Source organism: Lampris incognitus, chromosome 21, assembly GCF_029633865.1.
Source record: "Lampris incognitus isolate fLamInc1 chromosome 21, fLamInc1.hap2, whole genome shotgun sequence".
Taxonomy (NCBI): domain Eukaryota; kingdom Metazoa; phylum Chordata; class Actinopteri; order Lampriformes; family Lampridae; genus Lampris; species Lampris incognitus.
This window is the reverse complement of record NC_079231.1, coordinates 11778765-11803894: the sequence shown is the minus strand read 5'-3', so window position 1 is coordinate 11803894 and position 25130 is coordinate 11778765. Positions and strand designations below refer to the sequence as shown.

The following is a 25130-nucleotide window of genomic DNA, read 5'->3' as shown; positions in this document are numbered from 1 at the left end:
ACATGAGTAAAAGTAAATCCATCTGCTACATGAGTAAAAGTAAATCCATCTGCTACATGAGTAAAAGTAAATCCTTCTGCTACATGAGTAAAAGTAAATCCATCTGCTACACAAGTAAAAGTAAATCCATCTGCTACATGAGTAAAAGTAGATCCATCTGCTACACAAGTAAAAGTAAATCCATCTGCTACATGAGCAAAAGTAAATCCATCTGCTACATGAGTAAAAGTAAATTCATCTGCTACATGAGTAAAAGTAAACCCATCTGCTACACAAGTAGAAGTAAATCCTTCTGCTACATGAGCAAAAGTAAATCCATCTGCTACATGAGTAAAAGTAAATTCATCTGCTACATGAGTAAAAGTAAACCCATCTGCTACACAAGTAAAAGTAAATCCTTCTGCTACATGAGTAAAAGTAAACCCATCTGCTACATGAGTAAAAGTAAATTCATGCATCAAAAATGTAAACGCAGTTGGTTATTTGCAAAGATTATCTCACAGAATAAAACGTCCAAACCTCTTGTGGATCTGTTAACCACAGACCCTCATGTAAGGCGTTTAAACAGAACTGCATTCATTCTCTCCCCAGACACACTAGTGAGGGTCAGAGTACAGACTTGTGGACTTGTCCACAAAGCAAACCTTACGTCCCTCTTAAATGTCTGACTTGTACTGACGCCGGTCTCAACTGACACGGAGTAAACAACTGTCTGCTGCACTACTTCTTACACTACCAGTGAACTGCGACCCCCGCTTGCCTTGGCCATCTCCCTTTACCTTCTGCGACAGCTGGCGAGGCGAGGCAGCGTGGCGGGAGCAGGCGGAGGAGGGCCGCGCCTCCTGCAGCACCGCCTCCACCAGCGGGCTGCGTTTAAGGCTACAGGCAGAGCCCGGCCGGTTGGGCAAGTGGTCGGACCACTGACGCTGCGCCGCCATCTTTAATAGAACCGCCCGCGTGGGGCTCTAGGCGGTTATCGGGGCAACAGGCGGGGAAGCATGCAGGATGGACAGATGTGAGAGAGGGATGAAAAAACAAAACAGAATGAAACAGGACAGGACAGAATGAAGGTGGAACAAACTTGGTGTGCGTTTTACTAGTACAGTGAAAATAACATACTGACATACACACTCAGGGTACACGAGTGTCTGCTATTTCAGTTTCATAAAGGAACTTAAATGGTTAATTTATGCAAATATTAGTTTGCAAAATGGGAGATATTCTCTTTGAAACGAGTGTAGAGGAAAACGTATAACTGGACAAAACACACGAGTACGTCTCTACATCAGATCAGTGTCATTTAAAGACCATCCAAGACTGAACCCACAGTTTTTTTTAGATACACTGAACGAGTTCAAGTTGTTGATAATTGTACTTTTTGAAACATCCAAAACAGAATTCACGTTCTAGATGAAATGGTCATGAATGAAGAAATGATGGCAAAAAGTAGATGAAATTGGAAATCTAAAACACAATCATCTAGGGAACACAGACTACCAAGGAAACTGACAGTGTGTTTACAGGGATTGAGATGAGCGGTGTGTGATGAACAGCAGGAGAAAGGCAGGTAAGGTAAAGTTATTTGGAAGTTAAGTTATTTTCTTCTGCCTGTCTGTTTCGACAAAAGGTGCGCTCAACTTTGTCTCGCCTGTTCTTTTAAACGGATTCCTCAACCACATCCATAACATGGGACAGGTGAATACTCACAGACGCTCTTTGTCGGGACTGGCCGGGGGGGGTGAAGCCGCATGCAAATGAAGAGGCCCAAAAGGCAAACGTAGAGGAAAAAAGATAGACATGCAGAGATGAAATGAAAGCAGAGAATTGAAGAACAGGCACTTATCTATAAAATATAGAGAGAGGCTTGTGGTGAAAGATTCAGTTTGACACCGTGACATCTGCCGTTCACAGTAAGACAGCTTAAAATGAGAGGAGGTGACGTTCTACCTTTAAAAAAATGATGACCATGTTTTACAGCAGGGGTCTTTCATGTCTCATAGAGATTCAGTCATGAACCTCAGGGAGACCTTCCTCTTGCTCAACACAAGACAGATGTAATATGAAGCATTTTGGACTACAGCTCATCATACGTGTGGGAATCTTTGACATTTGCCATCATGTTGTCTGAGAAACTGACAGAAGTCGATGAAAGAAAATCAAGTGTAGAAATTCGCCTGAAGGACGTCATGGCTGCAGATGGCTGACAACATTTATCCAGAAAACCTGACACTTAACTCTCGTTCTGCAACAGCAATGAATTATCTCCACCATGTTTAGGAGACAGGTGAAAGAGAGAGAGAGAGAGAGAGAGAGAGAGAGAGAGAGAGAGAGAATAGGGAATAAAGGCTGTGATTGAAATGCAGTGTGTGTGTGTGTGTGTGTGTGTGTGTGTGTGTGTGTGTATGTGTGTGTATGTGTGAACATAAAAAAGGGAAAATGTCTTTGAATAGCCATCAGTGAGTTACGTGCAAGAATAATCCTGCAAATTTCTGCATACTTTTTTGTATTTTTTGCATGTGTGTGTTTGTGTTATGTGCACACAGGGGCTTATGTGAGCATGCCTGTATGTCTGTTTTTGTGTGCATGTATGTCCACATTAGTGTGTAGGGGTGTGGTGTGTATGTGTGTAACTTACAGTGGTCCTCTCCCTGGACTGGTGAGCCACGCTGAGGGGCTGACGGCTCTCCATAGCTGAGGATCAAACAAAAACACTTCAATGATCAGAAATCAACCAGCAGGGGGAGATACTCCGCAAGCGTTCCAAAACTGAACCAGCACACGCACAAGACACACAAATGCATTAACACAATCACCCCCACACAAATACATACCAGTGGCGGCTGGTGACTCAAAAAATTGGTGAGGACAGGAGAAAAACCAACCCACGACGTTGTTATTTTACACCAGTTGGCTACTGATCTTCACTTTCCTACTCAACCAAGAATTAAGCAGTCTTGATCCTCGCTTTTTCTGCGTAATCCCAAATTGTGGTGGAATGACTATGCCAACAAATAATCCACAGGATGTTCTTCCCCATCCCACTCTCTGTGTCTGCATCCATGTCTCTGTTACCCCCCCACTCTGCGTCTGCATCCATGCCTGTTACCCCCCCAGTCTGCGTCTGCATCCATGCCTGTCACCCCCCCTCCCCTCTGCATCCATGCCTCTTTTACCCCCCCACTCTGTGTCTGCATCCATGTCTCTGTCACCCCCCCCCCGCGTCTGCATCCATGTCTCTGTTACCCCCCCCCCCACTCTGCGTCTGCATCCATGTCTCTGTTACCCCCGCTGGCGTTAATTGTCTGGTGAGCAGCAGCAGCAGCAGCAGCACCACTGTCCCCATCAATTCTCGCCGTTAGCTTTTAGTCTTTCGGGGCCGCTACAACAAGCTAGCTGTCGCGCCGGCTAACGCAGGTAGCTCGCTCCTGCGCGATTAGCAAAAAGCGAAACGTAAAACTGAAAAAATGAAATGTTGGCCTCAGTTGAAAAGGCCTGACTTAAATGTCATTTTTAGTTTTGGGCCTAAAAGCAGTTCGCCATTTTCAGGTTTTAATGTAAGAATCGATCTGTCGCTTTACCCACAGTGCAACACTGGAGACGTTTTGTTGTGTGTCTGTTCTTTGTTTTTATTATCATTTATTTCATTATCATTTATTTGCCTCTGTAACTGTCTGATACTCTTAATGTATTCTTTCCACGTAGTTGCATAATTACACTGAATCTGATATGTGCTAATACTAAAAACTTGTTTTTCTGTAAAATGTTCTGTTGTTCAATAGACGAAATTTGGAAATGATCATTGGACCGATATTCTGTCCTGGTTGTTGATTGGTTAGAGAGGACGTCCTCCATTGGACCGTGGCCAATAACAGATTAGCGCGAGAGGAAAAAAAAAGTACATTAAATTGACGTAAGAGATCCCGCCCTAAGGAGGACAGCAGGAGGAGGAGGAGGCACACGGCGCTGGCCCGTCCTCCTCCTCCGCCCCACATTTACACAGGCTGCCCTTTCCCCTCTGGCCTGCAGATGTCGCTGTTGAAACATTTTAATAAGAATTTCAATAATGGCTTTTTTTTTCCCAAAGAAAAGAGGAAAATTATTTTATAAATGATACGGAGATTTGGTAATGACTTAATTCAACCAATTCCTCTTTTTTATATTTTGATCTCCATCTTGCCTCTCAAAAATAGAGAAGGAGCAACCGCCTCTCCTCTATGGACCAGCCTCCTCTGATAAATACACATCCCTATGTGGATTTAATGAGCATGACCACACACAGACCTTTAATGTGGACCAGCAACAAGCATCAGTTAGATCAGACAGGTTGGTACAAATGCAGCAGCTCTCATTCATCAAGTTCCCACAACACCCGGACTTGAACAAGCAGCCAGTCTGAAAAGACCCACATGGTGGGCTGACAGGACAAGGTATTAAGGACGGACGATGCTCAATATGTGATTGACACCTTAGGCCCAACCTTAACCCTATCATAATATGTAATAAATCAGACAACAGGTGGCATCATTCACTGAGCAGGGCAGTTGAAGTGTGTCAATCAAACATTAAGTACCGTCCATTGCACACACATTGAAGAAAATGTTCTTCATAAAACAAATCAGAACAAAAGAAAAATACATCTACACCCGATCTCCATTCAAAACATCAGCAGTATCAATGGCAGATATAAAAGATGGAAACCAAATAACAGGCAATGTTCATAAATTGACACAGAAAAATGAACGGCAACAAAATAAAAATGAAATAAATCAAGTCCAAATGTAGCAAAAGAAGAAAGACGAAAAAATTAGTTTTGGAAGTGCAGCACATGATGTTTGCCAGCTACATTTCACCTGCATGGTTCTACAAATGCCATTGATAGAGAGAGAGACGGCCATTTTTCAATAACCACCATGTTTACAAAACTATTTGCCCTTCAAAGTGTCAGTATGGAGTTTCAGATCAGCAGCCACCCGGGAAAGGCTGCTTTACATCAAAAAACTAATTTGGAAGTGTATTACTTCTTAATACAAGAATCTTCCTGGCTGAAGATGCATTTAAATTGAGATTATTTATGTAAAGCAGCTAACACAAAGTTGGCTTTGCTAGCTGCTATACATACACAGTACTCTGTAATTGTCACTTTTAAAATGTACATATACATTACTCCTGTGAAAACTATTTATTCAGTACATACGACCTGCTAACTAACCACTGCATGCAAGTCATATAACTCCTAAAGACTTTGAGTATTTATTGTTATAAGCATCTGTCTTATTATATTCGGTATCTCACTACTGACAACGGACCTTACAAATTGCATCAACTTATTGTCCATTATTGCAAAAACAAAAAACAAAAACAAAACTCTTTGGTAGTACTAGTCTCTTTAAAAAACTCCTTGGGCTTACAGGTTCACCAGAGGGGAACCGTCAGGGGCCTCTAAGCCCTCAGAGGGGGCTTACGATATTAAAAAAAATAATGCTTAAAAAGTAATCAGTTCTACTTTTATTTTATGAATTAATAATTTGACATCAACATCTAAACAAAATGTTTCTGAGGAAATAAACCCTTTCAAACCTGCCTATCAGTTTGTGTTGGAATGTGAAGGGTTAGATGAAAGAAGCTCTTTTGTCTCCCTATCGGAATTTTGCTGCCTCTGCAGTTGCGAGGAAGAAAATGTTACGCTTTCTGCTCTGTTACCGGCGGTCCAACTATAATTTTACAGGGGTCCGAGCTATAGTAATTCAATGAGAGAGTATTTTCAAATTACATACAATTGATCAATCATATCTTCCCTCTAAATACCTGTGGAGGCATGGAGATGTTTAGGAGAGATGGCAGTGGGGGTTTTAACTAGATTGTTTAACACAATCTTGGAAGGCAAGAGGATGCCTGAGGAGTGGAGAAGAAGTATACTGATACCGATTTTCAGGATTAAGGGAGATGTACAGAACTGTAGTAACTACAGAGGTATAAAGTTGATCAGCCACAGCATGAAGCTATGGGAAAGAGTAATAGAAGCTAGGTTAAGAGGAGAGGTGACGATCAGCGAGCAGCAGTATGGTTTCATGCCATGAAAGAGCACCACAGATGTGATGTTTGCTTTGAGAATGTTGTTGGAGAAGTATAGAGTAGGCCAGAAGGAGTTACATTGTGTCTTTGTGGATTTAGAGAAAGCATATGACAGGGTGCCGAGAGAGGAGGTGTGGTATTGTATGAGGAAGTTGTGAGTTGCAGAGAAGTATGTAGGAGTGGTGCAGGATATGTATGAGGGAAGTGTGACAGTGGTGAGGTGTGTGGTTGGAATGACAGATGGATTCAAGGTGGAGGTGGGATTATATCAAGGATTGGCTCTGAGCCCTTTCTTGTTAGCAATGATGATGGACAGGTTGATGGCCAAGATCAGGCAGGAGTCTCCGTGGACTAGGATGTTCGTGGATGACATTGTGATCTGTAGTGAGAGTAGGGAGCAGGTTGAGGAGAGCCTGGAGAGGTGGAGTTATGCATTGGACAGAAGAGGAATGAAAGTCAGCAGGAGCAAGATGGAATACATATGTATGAATGAAAGGGAGGACAGTGGAATGGTGAGGATGCAAGGAGTAGAGGTGACGAAGGAATATGAGTTTAAATATTTGGGGTCAACTGTCCAACGTAACGGGGAGTGCAGAGGAGAGGTGAAGAAGAGAGAGAGTGCAGGCAGGGTGGAGTGGGTGGAGAAGAGTGTCAGGAGTGATTTGTGACAGAAGGGTACATTACATTACATTACAGTCATTTAGCCGATGCTTTTATCCAAAGCGATTTACAATAAGTGAATTTAATGTAGGAAATCAGGAGAACTACTAGTCATCAGAGATAATACGTGCATCTAAACAAGCATCTAAGAGTAAAACCAGTGCTAAAGTAAAAGCGCAAGAAAGAGATTTTTTTTTATGAGTGAATACAATAAGTCCTAAGAACAAGTAACAGGGTAGTAGTTCTTGAAGAGGTGAGTTTTCAACCTGTACCTAAAGATGGGCAGCGACTGCTGTCCTGACATCAGTGGGGAGTTCATTCCACCACTGTGGGGCTAGGACAGAAAAGAGCCTTGACCGGGTCGATCGGCAGCAGGGGCCTCTGAGCGACGGGGCAACCAGGCTTCCCGAGGCAGCAGACCGAAGTAGTCGGGCGGGGGTGTAGGGCTTGACCATGGCCTGCAGATAGGAAGGAGCTGTTCCTTTCACTGCCCTGTAGGCTAGCACCAGAGTCTTAAACTGGATGCGAGCAGCTACTGGGAGCCAGTGTAGGGGCATGAGAAGGGGAGTTGTGTGGGAGAACTTAGGGCGGTTGAACACCAGACGAGCTGTAGCTTTCTGAACAAGCTCCAGAAGTCTGATGGCTGACGCCGGGGCGCCAGCAAGGAGAGAATTGCCGTAGTCCAGCCGGGAGATGACCAGAGCCTGGATGAGCACCTGTGCCAACTAGTCGGTTAGGAATGGGTGAATCCTCCTAATGTTATAGAGGAGAAATCTGCAGGAGCAAGCAACCAATGCAACGTTTGCAGCAAACGACAGTTGGTCGTCCAGGATCACACCCAGATTCCTCACAGTCAGAGTTGGCATCACCACGGTGTTGTCAATGGTGATGGCCAGGTCTCGGTGCGGGCAACCTTTCCCCGGGAGGATCATCAGCTCTGTCTTGTCCAGATTGAGCTTCAGGTGGTGTGTTGCCATCCACTCCGAGATGTCAGTCAAGCACGCAGCAATGCGTGTCTCTACTTGTGTATCAGAGGGAGGAAAAGACAAGATCAGCTGGGTGTCATCGGCATAACAATGGTAAGAGAAGTCATGCGAGCGAATAACAGAACCCAGGGATGTCATGTACAGGGAGAAAAGGAGAGGACCCAGAACCGAACCCTGTGGAACGCCTGTAGTCAGTCTGCGAGGCTCCGACACAGATCCCCTCCTTGTCACCTGGTAGGAGCGACCCGTCAGGTAGGATACAAACATTGAGAGTGCAGAGCCTGTGACACCCAGCCCCACGGGGGTCGAGAGGAGGATCTGGTGGTTCACTGTGTCGAATGCAGCTGACAGGTCCAGGAGTATCAGGACAGAGGAAAGAGAGTTTGCTCTCGCAGAGTGCAGCGATTTTGTCACTGCAAGGAGGGCCGTCTCTGTCAAGTGAACCACCCTGATATCAGCAAGAGCTGGTACCAGCAAGAGTTAAAGGGAAGGTTTACAAGATGGTTGTGAGACCAGCTATGTTATATGGTTTGGAGACAGTGGCACGGACGAAAAGACAGGAGGCGGAGCTGGAGGTGGCAGAATTGAAGCTGCTAAGATTTTAGTTGGGAATGACAAAGAAGAACAGGATTAGGAAGAAGTACATTAGAGGGACAGCTCAGGGTGGACGGTTTGGAGACAAAGCAAGAGAGGCAAGACTGAGATGGCTTGGGCATGTATGGAGGAGAGATGCTGGGTATAATGGGAGAAGGATGCTGAATATGGAGCTGCCAGGGAAGAGGAGAAGAGGAAGGCGAAAGAGGAGGTTTATGGATGTGGTGAGGGAGGACATGCAGGTGGCTGGAGTGACAGATGAAGATGCAGAGGACAGGAAGAAATGGAAACGGATTATCCGCTGTGGCGACCCCTAACGAAAGGAGCCGGAAGTAGTACTAGTTGTAGTAGTAGTAGTAGTTGTAGTATATCTTCCCTCTAAATGGTTGGGCTTTGTTATTGCTAACTTTATGACCAGTTCCACCCCCTGCAGGGGAACACGAATCACAAGCTAGTGAAATAAAAATGCCAATGAACTAGCAAGCTAGTTAGCCTGCTGGTTCACAATGGAAGCCACGAGTAATGTTAATGCTAGTGAGGAGGACATCATTGCGAATGTATTAGCGACGCTGTTTTCAGCTTTTAATGAAAAGTTGGAGTTAATCGGCAAAGGAAGACCTACACCAGATCTTAGTTTGGTGAGTTATTTAAACTCTAATAGGCTGCTGTGCAATATGAGTTTATTCTGGCCACTGCTGCCACCGTTTTGTATATGTTAAGGTTTATTTGGGGAAACGGTCAGTATGCAGAATTACCGGTCAATCTGTAAATTTACCAACTCAGTGGTCAGTATGCAAATTTATCGTAAAATATATATTTAATAGGCCACTGTGTCAGCCTAATAATATTATTAAAAACAATATTGCTCGTTTGTGGTGGTGGGTTCCGAAATGTCAGGATCGCTGTTCACTGTCCGTGGTCCTGAAGTGTCGGTAGCTAATGGTTGCTTGGCTGTGTGTGTGCTGTCATGATGTGTAGGCTACGTGTGCTTTTGTTGATGTTGTGCGGTAGGAGGGGGTGCCTGTCATGGGTTTTGCACCCCAACCCGGTGTCACCATATTCCACTGAAGTGCACACACACACACACACACACACACACACACACACACACACACACACACACACACACACACACACACACACACACAGTTTGTGTGATGGTGTGATTAACTGTAAGGAGGATTTGCATTTTGCTTTTAGATACTGGCTGTTTTTTGTTCTGGTGATAACTCAGTCTCTCCATGCTGTGTGCTCGCTGCGTTGCCTCGGCTGGACTAGCGTCTTAATGTTTGCTGCAGAGCTGGAACTGTCATAGCTAACTTTTGCAGTACTATAGCAGAGGACTCAGTAAACTACGCTGGTAGTTTGCTTTTTTTCCCCTGACGAGAGAAGGGTGGTCAGAGGGCCAAGGTTTAAGAGTCATGGTTCACTTTTTAGGTTCACATAGTTTCATCCAGTCCGATGAAAACCATCTCTTATAATCTGATATCGTTTTTAAGAGGAGGCTTGTTAATGTAAAGTAATCCAAAATATTAAAACTGTGAAACTATGACTAAAGCCCTTTTGAGAAACTTTCCTCCTGGTTTTGATTTTTTTTTGGGGGGGGGGGGGGGATTTTGATATACTTGGTTCCCGTGGGGAAATTATGCTCTGCATTTCACCCATCCTAGCTGTGTAGCTTGGAGCACTGGGCAGCGACCGTGCAGCACCCGAGGACCAACTCCAGTTATCTCTTCCCACTGCCTTGCTCAGGGGCACAGACAGGCGTATTAACCCTAACATGCATGTCTTTTCATCATCAAATACTTTGACTTGATTGGAATGAATTGTCATCATCCGTCTATCAGTCAGTCTGTTTTATGAACAGTTGTCTAGCAACATCATGCTAGTAAGCGAGTTTAGCTATCAATTAAGAGTCTTGTGAAATCAATCTGCTGTGAATTGTCTGTGTTCAGAGGGGGGGGGGCTAAAAAAGTTATAACAAATCAAAAAATGCTTCTGAAACTGAAAATAAAGCCTCCTTACATTATTATTACACAATAAAACTGAATTAAAATAAGCGGATTGGCTCTTTAAAGTAAAAACTGGTTGCACTCTCTCTATCCATGGCTCTGGGTTCCAGTGAGGCATGGTCACCTGTGGCCTTGCGTCTAGCAGAGCCGTGAAGCAGAGCGGGCCTAGGCTGTCTGGCCGCCACTTTGACTACTCTTTTTCGAGACGGAGAGCGGCCCTGAAGGACTGACACCTTACTCTGGTCAGCCCTCCGCATGCCCGCTAGCAGAGAGGAGAAACAGGGATTAACTGAGATTACAAACTCCACAGTCAACACAATGAACGCAACACTAGAATCTAAATCAAAATGGCACTGCTTTACTGTCAAAACTCAAAGTTACTGCACCAAATTGAAACCTTTTCTCTTCTTCATGTCCTCTCTGGAATGGTGGCTGGTTTCTCTGCGGCTTGGTTTTTTCTCTGTCGTTTCAGAACCGCCTTTTCCTCGGCCCGGCACCCGCCTGGCGGGTCGGTCCAACCCAGATAAAGTCCTGTTCTGAGGAATGGCTTCAATTTGCTCAGTCAAGACCCTGTTTGCATCATCTGCAGTGGACAAGGACGGAGTCAGGAGTCCTCACTTGTGTCTGACACGCAGGTATAAAGGTATGAATAACATACATTTAAATCAACTGACCATGGAAAGCTTTGTGATGATAAACAGATTCCAGTAGGATCAATTCCGCTACAGGTACATTTCACATACACACATAGCAGTGAACTACAAACTAGTCTGAATCCTCTGTTTAACTGGAAAATAAATCAAATTACTCATTAAACTGCTCTTCAGATATAAGAACAGGCGGTCCTGCTTCCCATTTTTGGCCATAATTTAAGATTTGATTGATTACTTTTTCACAAATACCTGCATCTAATGCTATCTTACATATATTACAGATGCTTTTAATTATTTATTCCAGATGTATGTAAACACCTTCATCTCTCTGATATTTCCCAAGTCAAGCCTCAAGACCAGATCTGGTTCAAGGCATTTCGCCTTTAAAATATACAACCGTCTTCACTGGCACCATCATTATACTTTGATTTGTTTTGAAATCTCCTTTCACTATCCTCTGGTCTGTCCTTCTTCTATTTGTTACATGTTACAACAGTACATTTTTATTTTTTACCTTACATTATCATTATCATTATTGTTATTATTATTGATGTTGTTAGGTGGCAGTTTAAAATCTCAGTACCTTGTGAGTCAATCCATCCACTGTCTGTTTCCAGAGCAGAGACATCCATGTTAGTTTCATCGTCGTCTGTCTGACGGTTCTGGTCGAGGGTGTCACATGTTTCCTCCTTCTTTCCACCACACTCTATGGACTCATCTGCCTCTCCCATGTGCTCCACCTCTTTTTTCACCTCCTTTTTCTTCACCGCCTCTTCTCGTTTCTCTTCAACCTTCTCAATTGACCTCAGCTTGTCTGCATTCTCTGTTGGCTCATCTTCTACTTGTCTTTCCTCCCCTTTCTCTTTCTCGCCTCCCTCCTCGGCTGTCCTCACCTCCTCTGCCACCTTCTCTTCACCTCCCGTCTCCTTGTCTTCCCCTCCCTGCAGAGGAGTGGGTGCCTGGTCATGGTCGGGGCAGACAGACAGGTGGGAGCTGTCTGTGGCTTGTCCTCCCTCGTCAGTCATCTGAGTGCTGTGACTCGAATCACCTGCTACAGTTTTTGGTGCCTCTTCCATCGCCTCCACCGCTTCCACCACCCTCAACTCCTCTTTGTCAGGTTTGTCCTTCACCTCCTCCATGGAGAGATGCTCCTCTGCTTGAGCTTTAGGGAGCGTAGAACCTTCAGTTTCCTCCATGATTTCCAGAGGTTCTTTGCCGAGCTCAACATCCTCCTCTCCCTCAGCATCTTCCTCTACCTGCGCCTGAGGAATGATGATAACTGGGGAGAAAACCTGAAGCCTCGCTGAGTCTTTCTTTTGAGTCGTCTCCTCCGAGCGGTTTCGGACATTTTTCCCATCACCAGGCTCCTCGATATTCACCCAGCGAACAGCACCTGGTATCTCTGGCTGTTGAATTTCTTTTTTTTCTTTTGTTGTTGTTGGTGTCATCTCATTTTTACTTAAAATGGTCTCCTGTTCTTTTCTTGTTTTCTTTTCTAAAGAGTCTGCTGTTGCTAAGGGAGGTTCTGTCTTTGCCGTCTCTGATCCCTCACTCTTCTTTTCTTTTTCATGTTCCTGGACAGATTTATGCATCTCATCATCCAACTTTGTTGGTTTATCCTTGTAGCTCTCAGATTCTGGAGTCTTCTCTGTACTGACCTCACGTGTTAGAGCCTTCCCTCTTTCATCCTCCGTGACTTCAGGTTCTGGTGATGCATCCGCCAGGGACTTAGGTGTGGTGGGAGGCTGAAGAACCCTGCCTCCATTTTCGCTGTTGCTGAATGTAAATGAACCATCTGGTGGGATTGGGGATGCCTCTCTGGAGGGATCATTTTCCACCTCAACCTCTGGTATAGCTTGGATCTTGATGTCGTCGGGTAAGCCAGTCTCCAAGCGAAACTCTGTCAGGCGGTCTTTTGATGCTGTCACAGGGATCCTCAGGCGATCGGGTTTCATGCCGCTCGGCACGGCTCGCTCGAGGATCATGTTGGACTTCACCGGCGCTCCCGCCGCATCTTTCTTCTCAACCAAACACTTCTGGGAAACATCAGAGAGGATTTCTTTCTGGTCCGGTTCTTGTGCTCCAACTTTTCCCATGTCTCTGTCCACATTGGCTCCCAGTTCCTCTTCACCTTCTTCTTCCATACAGGGGAAACATTGGGGGGAGTCTCCAGGACTGGGCAGGTCAGCTGGGGATGGCATGGGGCCGGAATACTCACTAAACACACAGTATCCCAGTTCCTCTTGCTGGCTTTCTTTCCCCAACACTTTTGAGGTTTGCTCTACCAAGGTGAGCTTGGCCAGAGAGCTCCCGACCAAAGCCGACACATTAGCAGGAACAGACCTTCGCCTCATCTGGTCAAGTTCCCGCCTCTCCAGTGACAGTCGGGGCAGGGCTCCTGCCAGGTCCAGCATCTCAGAGAGAGCGCTCGATGGTTCAAATGTGGAGCTGTCCTCAGCCGAGGGTTTCTCAAATCCCTCTGCCTTTTTGGGGACATCTTCAGGGTAGATGGTGGGGGTCAGGGTAATGGATAGAGATGGAGGTGACATGGGTGAATGGCTTTCCACCAATTTGTCAGAACCTTCACTGACCGGGCCAACAGAATCAGAGGCGGTTCTTGAGCTGTCTACCTCTGTTGTTTGGTCTACTACGGACCCAACAGTTGTGTTAAGGGGGATGTTTCTTGGCTCAAAAGGCATTTTACCAAGACACAAACTAACCTCATTCCCTGGTCTCTGTGTGACACTGTCACTCGTCACTTTCTGATCAATTCGATCGTATTCCTGATCACTTAATGAGGTTTTCAGATCATCCACTTTTTCCTCTGGACTTTGCTTCATCTCAGTCACAGTGCTGAGTTCATAGTAATTCTGTGTCTGCAGTGTCTCCTCCGCATGGCTTTGTGCCGACGTTTCAAAGTAAGTTTCCTCTCCTGACACGTCCGTTGTAAAAATGCTGGGTGTAACTTTTGACTCAGTGTCATGATCAGAATGCTGCTTGGGAGTCTCTTGTCTTGAATCCTCTATCTTCTCATCAGTCTCGTGCATTCTGATTTTTCCACTGCCTTTTTTGTCATCCTCATTCACTCTTTCCACTGCTGCCAATTTCTCCTTGTTTTCAGTCTTGGGGCTCTCAGACTTGTTTGGCAAGACATCCCCCTCTACTTGCTCTGCAGCAAGATGTGAGGGCTGTTCAGCGGCCAACTGTTGTTCATCTGCTGTGGTTTTGGACTTAATATCTTCTGTCTGTTTTGGTGCATCTTGGGTGTTTTGTTGTTGTGTTGAATGGGTCTTAGAAAACTCTCTGTCACTCAGCAAGGGAAGGGTTGACCCTACCAAGGCTTGTTCTTGTCCTTCAGGTGTTTCTGCCTCAGTGTAGGTTGGTGCCAGTTTCTCATGTGTTGCCACCTCTTGTAGTTGGTGTTCTTTTACAGCAGGCACACTGGCCGATGTGCTGAAGCCCTCCCCAGACTCCGGCAGCTGGGCTGTGAGTTTGAAGGTTAACTGAACAGCTCTGGGCTAGTAAGTGTTTAGCAAACAGCGCCGCTTGCAGCATCCATACAAGCTAGGCAGTGCAGTCAAGCCAAGTCAAGCCCTTTCTGCACATAGAAACAGGAGCTCTCCATCAAGCAAAACACAGAGCACAATCTCTTTCAGAGGCAGGGAACGGTAGCATGAAGGTTCAAAGCACCTTGGATAGCGTGCAAAGTTGGAATGAGAGAATGGGCTGGATGATAGGAAAAATCGATGTACACAGTGATATTGAATTCCTATTGCAATTCACTTGTGTTTGAAAAAACACCACTAAAAACCCAATCACAACACCATAAGGGGGACAATTCATTAATAGGTTACTTTGAGCAACTACTGTAAATACAGATAAGTCTGAAATCGTGTTAAAATAATGTTTGATGAAAATATGCACAGAAGCAAATTGATCAGCTCTTATTTGTCATTCCATTATATCGATTTCCAAATAGAAATTGCATAACTATTGAAATGAGGATAAATCTTATAACTATATACATGAATATGTATGCTGAATGAGGGTGGACTGTAATGTGTTAGGTGTGGCATTAGTAACAATAGGAAAACAAAGATTCATCTTTTACCTCAGGGTGGAATGACAGCAACATTGAAACGAAAAACAAATGACAGAAAAAAGACATAAAATAAATATATACAGAGCTGTGTCCCACGAGGGAACCACACGGGCAGGAGTACTCAAAGATCCATCGTGCGAAATAATGTCCTGACATAAAAGACCCACACAGAGGCAGAGTATGGTAACAACTAAATCTGGAAACACATGAACTACAGTTCTTGACATCTCAGATGACCTGTACATTTGTAATGTAGCTGGCAAACAGTACTGTGAAGGAGTGATCAACTCCGAGCGGGTTGATCAAGGCAGTATCAGGAGTGCCCCTTGGATGAGGAAGCGAATGGTTATGCTTAACGTGGAAGAAGCAAAAAAAAAAAAAAAGAAAAAGCAATATGCCGATGTGAAGTCTCGTTTTTGCAAACAGAAACTTTGGATATCACAGCATAAGCACAGGATCTCAAAGCTGAAGGGACAGACTGGCGGTGAAGCCTGTTTGCATCACGTCTGATAATTCAGCATAAAAAAACACTTAGTGCCCATTTAACAGAGCACAAAAGGAACATGCACAGTACGTAGTGTACAGACAGACATACCATATGTGCACACACACACACACAGACACACACACACAATCACACACACAGAAAGATTTGCAGTTGCAGACACATTCACCCATGTGCACGCTCACGTATACACACACACTTGTGCAAAGATTTCTAAACCCGCATGCTCCTGCAAACTGTCTCACAACAAAAACACACACACACACACACACACACTCACTGTCTTGTCTCTCTCTCACACACACACACACACACACACACACACACAAACATACACAGTCGCACACTCAGAGAATAAGACCCGTAAACCCCACACACACCTTCTTCCTGCGGCGTGCTGTCTTGTTCAGCTCGGTGACTTCCTCCATTGAGGAGTTCAGGCTCACGGGCCAAATCCTGAGGCTGTGTTATAAAATCTGCCTGTCCTAAGACTCCTGGCTGCTCATCTGTCACCTCCTTCCCATAATGCTGAAGCTCCTCTGGAGCCTCCTCCTCCTCCTCCACCACCACCTTCTCATCATCCTCCTCCTCCTCCTCTGCAGAGCGAGCACTGACAACCTCTACTCTCTCTTCTTTGGGTGGGGGGCGGGGAGGGGGGAGACACAAGTGAGACATGGAGGACAACACACAACAGGGATTACATGGCTTCACAATGATGAGACACTTTCAGCTCTGATGGAGACAATGGCATGTATGGAATCAAAACGCCAGCTGCAGTCAGCTTGACTCATAACTGTGGTTAAAGCTGCAATCTGCAGTTTTCTGCATTAATAACTCATTATTCTGTCCATTTGAGGCCTGATGACCATTTGGTGATTCTGTTGGACAGTCACAATTCCAGCAGAACAGTGTTCTGATGTAGTGGATGTAGGAGGCAGACAGAAACAGATCTGTCGACACTGACTTTCCACCCGGTTTGACTGTTATCAGTCTATTGAATAGGAGTTATTATCACACATCTGTCCTAAATATACAGGCTAGTGGGGGCCGACTAAACCTCTCAGTCAGCTCACCTGATGCCCACCAACAAAAAGGAAACTATAGAAGAAGAACTAACAATAACAATCAAACCGGGTGAATTTTCTGGGGCTACAAACAAGGTGTAGCAGGACTACAAAACAGGTGTAGCAGCCATTGTGGCTGGTGTGCCATGAGCTCAGCAGTAAATAGTCCCACCCTTGTAAAAATGGATCCTGGGACCAAAGCTAGCACAGACAGTGTGATGTATTAAAAACTACATCACACTATATGGCAACACTGCTGTACTGTCATATTAGTTGTCATAGACACATCAGCATCACAGCTCAGTCTTTTTTCCAACACGCACGTGTTTGCTGCTGCACCAGTGTTCATCCTACCCTGTCAAAACATCTCAGCAGTGGTATACAGAGACTGGAGGGTGTGTCCACCCATGGTGAAGGTGACTAGTGGTGTTATGGAGCCTGACTCCAACTTATCATGGAGATAACCACTTATTAAGGGGGGAAAATCACAGATTTGAGCTTAAAAATGTCAGGGTTTTGCATTTCAGTCCAGAACAGTTACTGACTTTGAGAGTGTTTCATGTTCACCATTTCATAGACATGACTGTGACATGAAGTTTCTGGATGCCTCTCACTTGGTGGTCTCGCTAAAACAAGGTGTTGAATCTAAACATGGTGGTCCTATGCTATGTGTGTGGATATTTCATCACAAGATTTAATCATTTAAAAATAGTTGCATACATTCTGTCTGAGTTACCCATGTTCATTATATATACACTGCATGTGTTATAAACCAGTCATTTATAGATAAATAAACAGACAGACAGACAGACAGACAGACAGACAGACAGACAGACAGACAGACAGACAGATAGCTAGATAGATAGATAGATAGATAGCTCTACTGGACCTGCAACTGAAGGAGGATTTGTGCTGTGGTGCTGCCAGCAAAGAAATTAATCAAAACCGGTGACACATGCAGTGCATCTGTCCAGGACGTTAAAAGCCAGTTCACTGAGCGCAGACATAAAGACAGTAACAGGAGGACAGAATGCATCGTTTCTTGATGGTGAGGTGTGGAGAGGTGTAGTGAGGTGTGGAGAGGTGTGGTGAGGTGTGGAGAGGTGTGGTGAGGTGTGGAGAGGTGTGGTGAGGTGTGGTGAGGTGTGGAGAGGTGTAGTGAGGTGTGGAGAGGTGTGGTGAGGTGTGGAGAGGTGTGGTGAGGTGTGGAGAGGTGTGGTAAGGTGTGGAGAGGTGTGGTGAGGTGTGGAGAGGTGTAGTGAGGTGTGGAGAGGTGTGGTGAGGTGTGGTGAGGTGTGGAGAGGTGTGGTGAGGTGTGGAGAGGTGTGGTGAGGTGTGGTGAGGTGTGGAGAGGTGTAGTGAGGTGTGGAGAGGTGTGGTGAGGTGTGGAGAGGTGTGGTGAGGTGTGGAGAGGTGTGGTGAGGTGTGGAGAGGTGTAGAGAGGTGTGGTGAGGTGTGGAGAGGTGTAGTGAGGTGTGGAGAGGTGTGGTGAGGTGTAGAGAGGTGTGGTGAGGTGTAGAGAGGTGTGGTGAGGTGTAGAGAGGTGTGGTGAGGTGTGGAGAGGTGTGGTGAGGTGTGGAGAGGTGTGGTGAGGTGTAGAGAGGTGTGGTGAGGTGTGGAGAGGTGTGGTGAGGTGTGGTGAGGTGTGGTGAGGTGTGGTGAGATGTGGAGAGGTGTGGAGAGGTGTGGGGAGGTGTAGAGAGGTGTGGTGAGGTGTGGAGAGGTGTGGTGAGGTGTGGTGAGGTGTGGAGAGGTGTGTTGAGGTGTGGAGAGGTGTGGAGAGGTGTGGTGAGGTGTGGAGAGGTGTGGTGAGGTGTGGAGAGGTGTGGTGAGGTGTGGAGAGGTGTGGTGAGGTGTAGAGAGGTGTGGTGAGGTGTGGAGAGGTGTGGTGAGGTGTAGAGAGGTGTGGTGAGGTGTGGTGAGGTGTGGTGAGGTGTGGTGAGGTGTGGTGAGGTGTGGAGAGGTGTGGTGAGATGTGGAGAGGTGTGGAGAGGTGTGGGGAGGTGTGGTGAGGTGTGGTGAGGTGTGGAGAGGTGTGGAGAGGTGTGGTGAGGTGTGGTGAGGTGTGGAGAGGTGTGGTGAGGTGTGGAGAGGTGTGGTGAGGTGTAGAGAGGTGTGGTGAGGTGTGGAGAGGTGTGGTGAGATGTGGAGAGGTGTGGAGAGGTGTGGGGAGGTGTGGTGAGGTGTGGTGAGGTGTGGAGAGGTGTGGAGAGGTGTGGTGAGGTGTGGTGAGGTGTGGTGAGGTGTGGAGAGGTGTGGAGAGGTGTGGTGAGATGTGGAGAGGTGTGGAGAGGTGTGGGGAGGTGTGGTGAGGTGTGGAGAGGTGTGGTGAGGTGTAGAGAGGTGTGGTGAGGTGTGGAGAGGTGTGGTGAGGTGTGGAGAGCTGAAAGCCAGTCTGACGGGGGAATAAAACACGAGTGAGGGTGGGAAGACCAAACAGAGGTGGATGCAGAAGGAAGAGATGGAGGGTTTAAGAAGCCAGTGGTGTCGAAGTGAGGAAGGACTTTCTGACGGACCTTGACAGCAAAGCCTTGGCTCTTGCAGCAGGATCACAAAACAGACTGGGATTCAGTGCTGCAACACCACTGACGCCCTTCTTTTCAACTAAGCAGGGACCAGAACCGAACACAGACAGCGTTTATGCACACCAAGTCCAACATGTCCCGTCACATTTTGGTACAACCTCATGTTTTTTTTTTGTATTTCCCCCCTTTTTATCCCCAATTGTATCCAGCCAATTACCCCACTCTTCCAAGCCATCCCGGTCTCTGCTCCACCCCCTCTGCTGATCCAGGGAGGGCTGCAGACTACCACATGCCTCCTCCCATACATGTGGAGTCGCCAGCCACTTCTTTTCACCTGACAGTGAGGAGTTTCACCAGGGGGACGTAGCACGTGGGAGGATCACACTATTCCCCCCAGTTCCCCCTCCCCCCTGAACAGGCATCCTGACCGACCAAAGGAGGCGCTAGTGCAGCGATCAAGATGTATACCTACCCACATCCGACTTCCCACCCACAGACACGGCCAATTGTGTGTGTAGGGACGCCCGACCAAGCCGGAGGTAAGACGGGGATTCGAACCGGGGATCCCCGCGTTAGTAGGCAGCGGAATAGACCCCCACGCTACCCAGACACCCTTCACTGAAACATTTCATATCAGGGAAAGACGTAGGATGGATGTCCAAAAGCAGGGACAGAGACAGAGGACCAGAAGCAGGGACGTTATTATTCTTATCCAAACTGCTACGCTACCTGGACGCCTGCATGACCTCATGTGTTGTGTGTTAAGATTACACAACAATTCTGAGAAGCCGTCTGACATGAAGGTTTGTGCAACAGTTTTGACTTCATGTGTTTTATCTTTCACGTCCACCGTTTAAGCTCTGAGACATCTGAGAGCTGTCGGACCTCGATGACAACTTAAAGACATACAACATATTGAGACTTGGTGTGTGTGTGTGTGTGTGTGTGTGTGTGATGTAGTAACATGCTGCAGGTGTCCTAAAAGCAGTAGGGATGCCAGCCCACGTGCACGCGGCTGGCAGGAGAAGATGTTAAACAGACTGGAAGGAAGGAGGGGGGCTATGTAGGAGGAGGAGGAGGAGGAGGAGGAGCTTAACTCATCATGCACGGCACGTCTCAGGTTCAGGATAACGATAACTGCACATGCACGGTCCTGTTAGCCACACACTTCCTGTCGACTGGAGCTAGGAACACCTGTCCCTCTGTTTTCACACGAGCACACTTTAACCACTGCTCACACTGTCACTGTGCATGACTAGGGTGCGTGTAAGTGTGAGTGTGTGTGTGTACCTTGTGCCATGGGCTGGATCTGCTCAGCAGACGGAGAAGGGGGAGGGGAGGGAGGCAAATTTGCGGAGTCATCCACTGTGGAGGGAGAGAGAGACACACACACGAGGAAGACGATGGATGGATGGGAGGAAGGATATGGTGGACAAACACAAACCTAATCTCATCTGTGTGTGTGTGTGTGCGCTGACATTGGATATGCTGTGTTGAGGTGTGTAGCAGTACGTTTAAATATGTAATCTGATGATCCTCTGAGATCGGATTAACGTCCCTTTGTGATGATTCATGAGAGCAAACAGGGATGACCTCCAAACCACCGAGTCACCAAAGAAAATCAAACCGGACCAAACGACGGCACACTTACGCTTGTAATCACCCATGTAGTCACACTGACACATGTAGTCACACATGTGGTCACACTGACACATGTAGTCACACATGTAGTCACACTGACACATGTAGTCACACATGTAGTCACACTGACACATGTAGTCACACATGTAATCACACTGACACATGTAGTCACACATGTAATCACACTGACACATGTAGTCACACTGACACATGTAGTCACACATGTAGTCACACTGACACATGTAGTCACACATGTAGTCACACTGACACATGTAGTCACACATGTGGTCACACTGACACATGTAATCACACATGTAGTCACACTGACACATGTAATCACCCATGTAGTCACACTGACACATGTAGTCACACATGTAATCACACTGACACATGTAGTCACACTGACACATGTAGTCACACATGTAATCACACTGACACATGTAGTCACACATGTAATCACACTGACACATGTAGTCACACTGACACATGTAGTCACACATGTAATCACACTGACACATGTAGTCACACATGTGGTCACACTGACACATGTAGTCACACATGTAATCACACTGACACATGTAGTCACACATGTAATCACACTGACACATGTAGTCACACATGTAATCACACTGACACATGTAGTCACACTGACACATGTAGTCACACATGTAATCACACTGACACATGTAGTCACACATGTGGTCACACTGACACATGTAGTCACACATGTAGTCACACTGACACATGTAGTCACACATGTAATCACACTGACACATGTAGTCACACATGTAGTCACACTGACACATGTAGTCACACATGTAGTCACACTGACACATGTAGTCACACATGTAATCACACTGACACATGTAGTCACACATGTAATCACACTGACACATGTAGTCACACATGTAGTCACACTGACACATGTAATCACACTGACACATGTAATCACACATGTAGTCACACTGACACATGTAATCACACATGTAGTCACACTGACACATGTAATCACACATGTAGTCACACTGACACATGTAATCACACATGTAATCACACTGACACATGTAGTCACACATGTAGTCACACTGACACATGTAGTCACACATGTAGTCACACTGACACATGTAGTCACACATGTAGTCCCACTTACGCTTGTAATCACCCATGTAGTCACACTGACACATGTAGTCACACATGTAGTCAAACTGACACATGTAGTCACACATGTAGTCACACTGACACATGTAGTCACACATGTAATCACACTGACACATGTAATCACACATGTAATCACACTGACACATGTAGTCACACATGTAATCACACTGACACATGTAGTCACACATGTAATCACACTGACACATGTAGTCACACATGTAATCACACTGACACATGTAGTCACACATGTAATCACACTGACACATGTAGTCACCCATGTAGTCACACTGACACATGTAGTCACACATGTAATCACACTGACACATGTAATCACACATGTAATCACACTGACACATGTAGTCACACATGTAATCACACTGACACATGTAGTCACACATGTAATCACACTGACACATGTAGTCACACATGTAGTCACACTTACGCTTGTAATCACCCATGTAGTCACACTGACACATGTAGTCACACATGTAATCACACTGACACATGTAGTCACACATGTAGTCACACTGACACATGTAGTCACACATGTAATCACACTGACACATGTAGTCACACATGTAGTCACACTGACACATGTAATCACACATGTAGTCACACTGACACATGTAGTCACACATGTAATCACACTGACACATGTAATCACACATGTAGTCACACTGACACATGTAATCACACATGTAGTCACACTGACACATGTAGTCACACATGTAGTCACACTGACACATGTAGTCACCCATGTAGTCACACTGACACATGTAGTCACACATGTAGTCACACTGACACATGTAGTCACCCATGTAGTCACACTGACACATGTAGTCACCCATGTAGTCACACTGACACATGTAGTCACACATGTAGTCACACTTACGCTTGTAATCACCCATGTAGTCACACTGACACATATAGTCACACATGTAGTCACACTGACACATGTAGTCACACATGTAGTCACACTGACACATGTAGTCACACATGTAATCACACTGACACATGTAATCACACATGTAATCACACTGACACATGTAGTCACACATGTAATCACACTGACACATGTAGTCACACATGTAATCACACTGACACATGTAGTCACACATGTAATCACACTGACACATGTAGTCACCCATGTAGTCACACTGACACATGTAGTCACACATGTAATCACACTGACACATGTAGTCACACATGTAATCACACTGACACATGTAGTCACACATGTAATCACACTGACACATGTAATCACACATGTAATCACACTGACACATGTAGTCACACTGACACATGTAATCACACATGTAGTCACACTGACACATGTAGTCACACATGTAATCACACTGACACATGTAGTCACACTGACACATGTAATCACACATGTAATCACACTGACACATGTAATCACACATGTAATCACAATGACACATGTAGTCACCCATGTAGTCACACTGACACATGTAGTCACACATGTAGTCACACTGACACATGTAATCACACATGTAATCACACTGACACACGTAGTCACACACGTAATCACACTGACACATGTAATCACACTGACACATGTAGTTACACTGACACACGTAATCACACTGACACATGTAATCACACATGTAGTTACACTGACACACATAGTCACACACGTAATCACACTGACACATGTAATCACACATGTAATCACACTGACACATGTAATCACACATGTAATCACACTGACACATGTAGTTACACTGACACACGTAGTCACACTGACACATGTAATCACACATGTAGTTACACTGACACACATAGTCACACATGTAATCACACTGACACATGTAATCACACATGTAATCACACTGACACACGTAATCACACTGACACATGTAATCACACATGTAATCACACTGACACATGTAGTTACACTGACACACGTAGTCACACTGACACATGTAATCACACATGTAGTTACACTGACACACGTAGTCACACACGTAATCACACTGACACATGTAGTAACACATGTAGTCACATTGACACATGTAGTTACACATGCAGTCACAGACACATGTAGTCACATTGACACATGTAGTTACACATGTAATCACAGACACATGTAGTCACACATGTAGTTACACATGTAATCACAGACACATGTAGTTACACATGTAATCACAGACACATGTAGTTACACATGTAATCACAGACACATGTAGTCACACTGACACATGTAATCACAGTTTACGAGTTTGAATCTCCTCGTTTTGCCACCTGATAGATCACACAGCTGCGTATCTACGCTACAAACAATTCCTGTTGAGCTGTTTCTGTTGCTTCTCTCACACTGTTCTCTAAAGTCACCACTCTTTCACAGTGGTGACAACGGAAACAACACACACCACATCTCTCGACAGCAGTGTGTTGACCTTTGACCTCTTAACTGAGACCTTTATCACAATCAGTGAGGACTCATACAGCCTGTGATCCCATTATCAAATTCACAATTATGGTTTGATTTGAGATACTTTATTGATCCCCGTGGGGAAATTCCTCTCTGAATTTACCCCATCTTAGCGGTGTAGCTACGAGCAGTGGGCAGCTGCTGTGCAGCACCCGGGGACCAACTCCACCTATTTCTTCCTATTGCCTTGCTCAGGGGCACAGACAGGAGTATTAATCCTAACATGCACGTCTTTTGTTTTTTTTGCCCCATTTTCCCCCCAATTGTATCTGGCCAACTACCCCACTCTTCCGAGCTGTCCCGGTCACTGCTCCACCCCCTCTGCTGATCCGGGGAGGGCTGCAGACTACCACATGTCTCCTCCAATACATGTGGAGTCACCAGCCGCTTCTTTTCACCTGAAAGTGAGGAGTTTCACCAGGGGGACGTAATGCGTGGGAGGATCACGCTATTCCCCCCAGTTCCCCCTTCCCCCCTGAACAGGCGCCCCAACCGACCAAAGGAGGCGCTAGTGCAATGACCAGAACACATATCCACATCCAACTTCCCACTCGCAGACATGGCCAATTGTGTCTGTAGGGATGGCCGATCAAGCCGGAGGTAACGCGGGGATTCAGACAGGTGATCCCCGTGTAGGGAGGCAACGGAAGAGACCGCTACACTAGCCAGACGCCCTCATGCATGTCTTTTTGATGGTGAGGGA

General features: G+C 45.8%; 1 protein-coding gene across 1 annotated transcript in view; it reads right to left on the bottom strand.

Annotated features, from left to right (window-relative positions):
* The window catches only part of LOC130131374 (microtubule-associated protein tau-like), a 64819-nt gene that overhangs the window by 20253 nt on the left and 19436 nt on the right, over positions 1-25130 (bottom strand). The window contains exons 3-5 of the mRNA XM_056301047.1: positions 20464-20538; positions 15965-16216; positions 2636-2691 (exon numbers count right to left, since the gene is read on the bottom strand). Coding sequence (XP_056157022.1) covers positions 2636-2691; positions 15965-16216; positions 20464-20538 — 383 coding nt within the window. The remainder of the gene's footprint in view (positions 1-2635; positions 2692-15964; positions 16217-20463; positions 20539-25130) is intronic.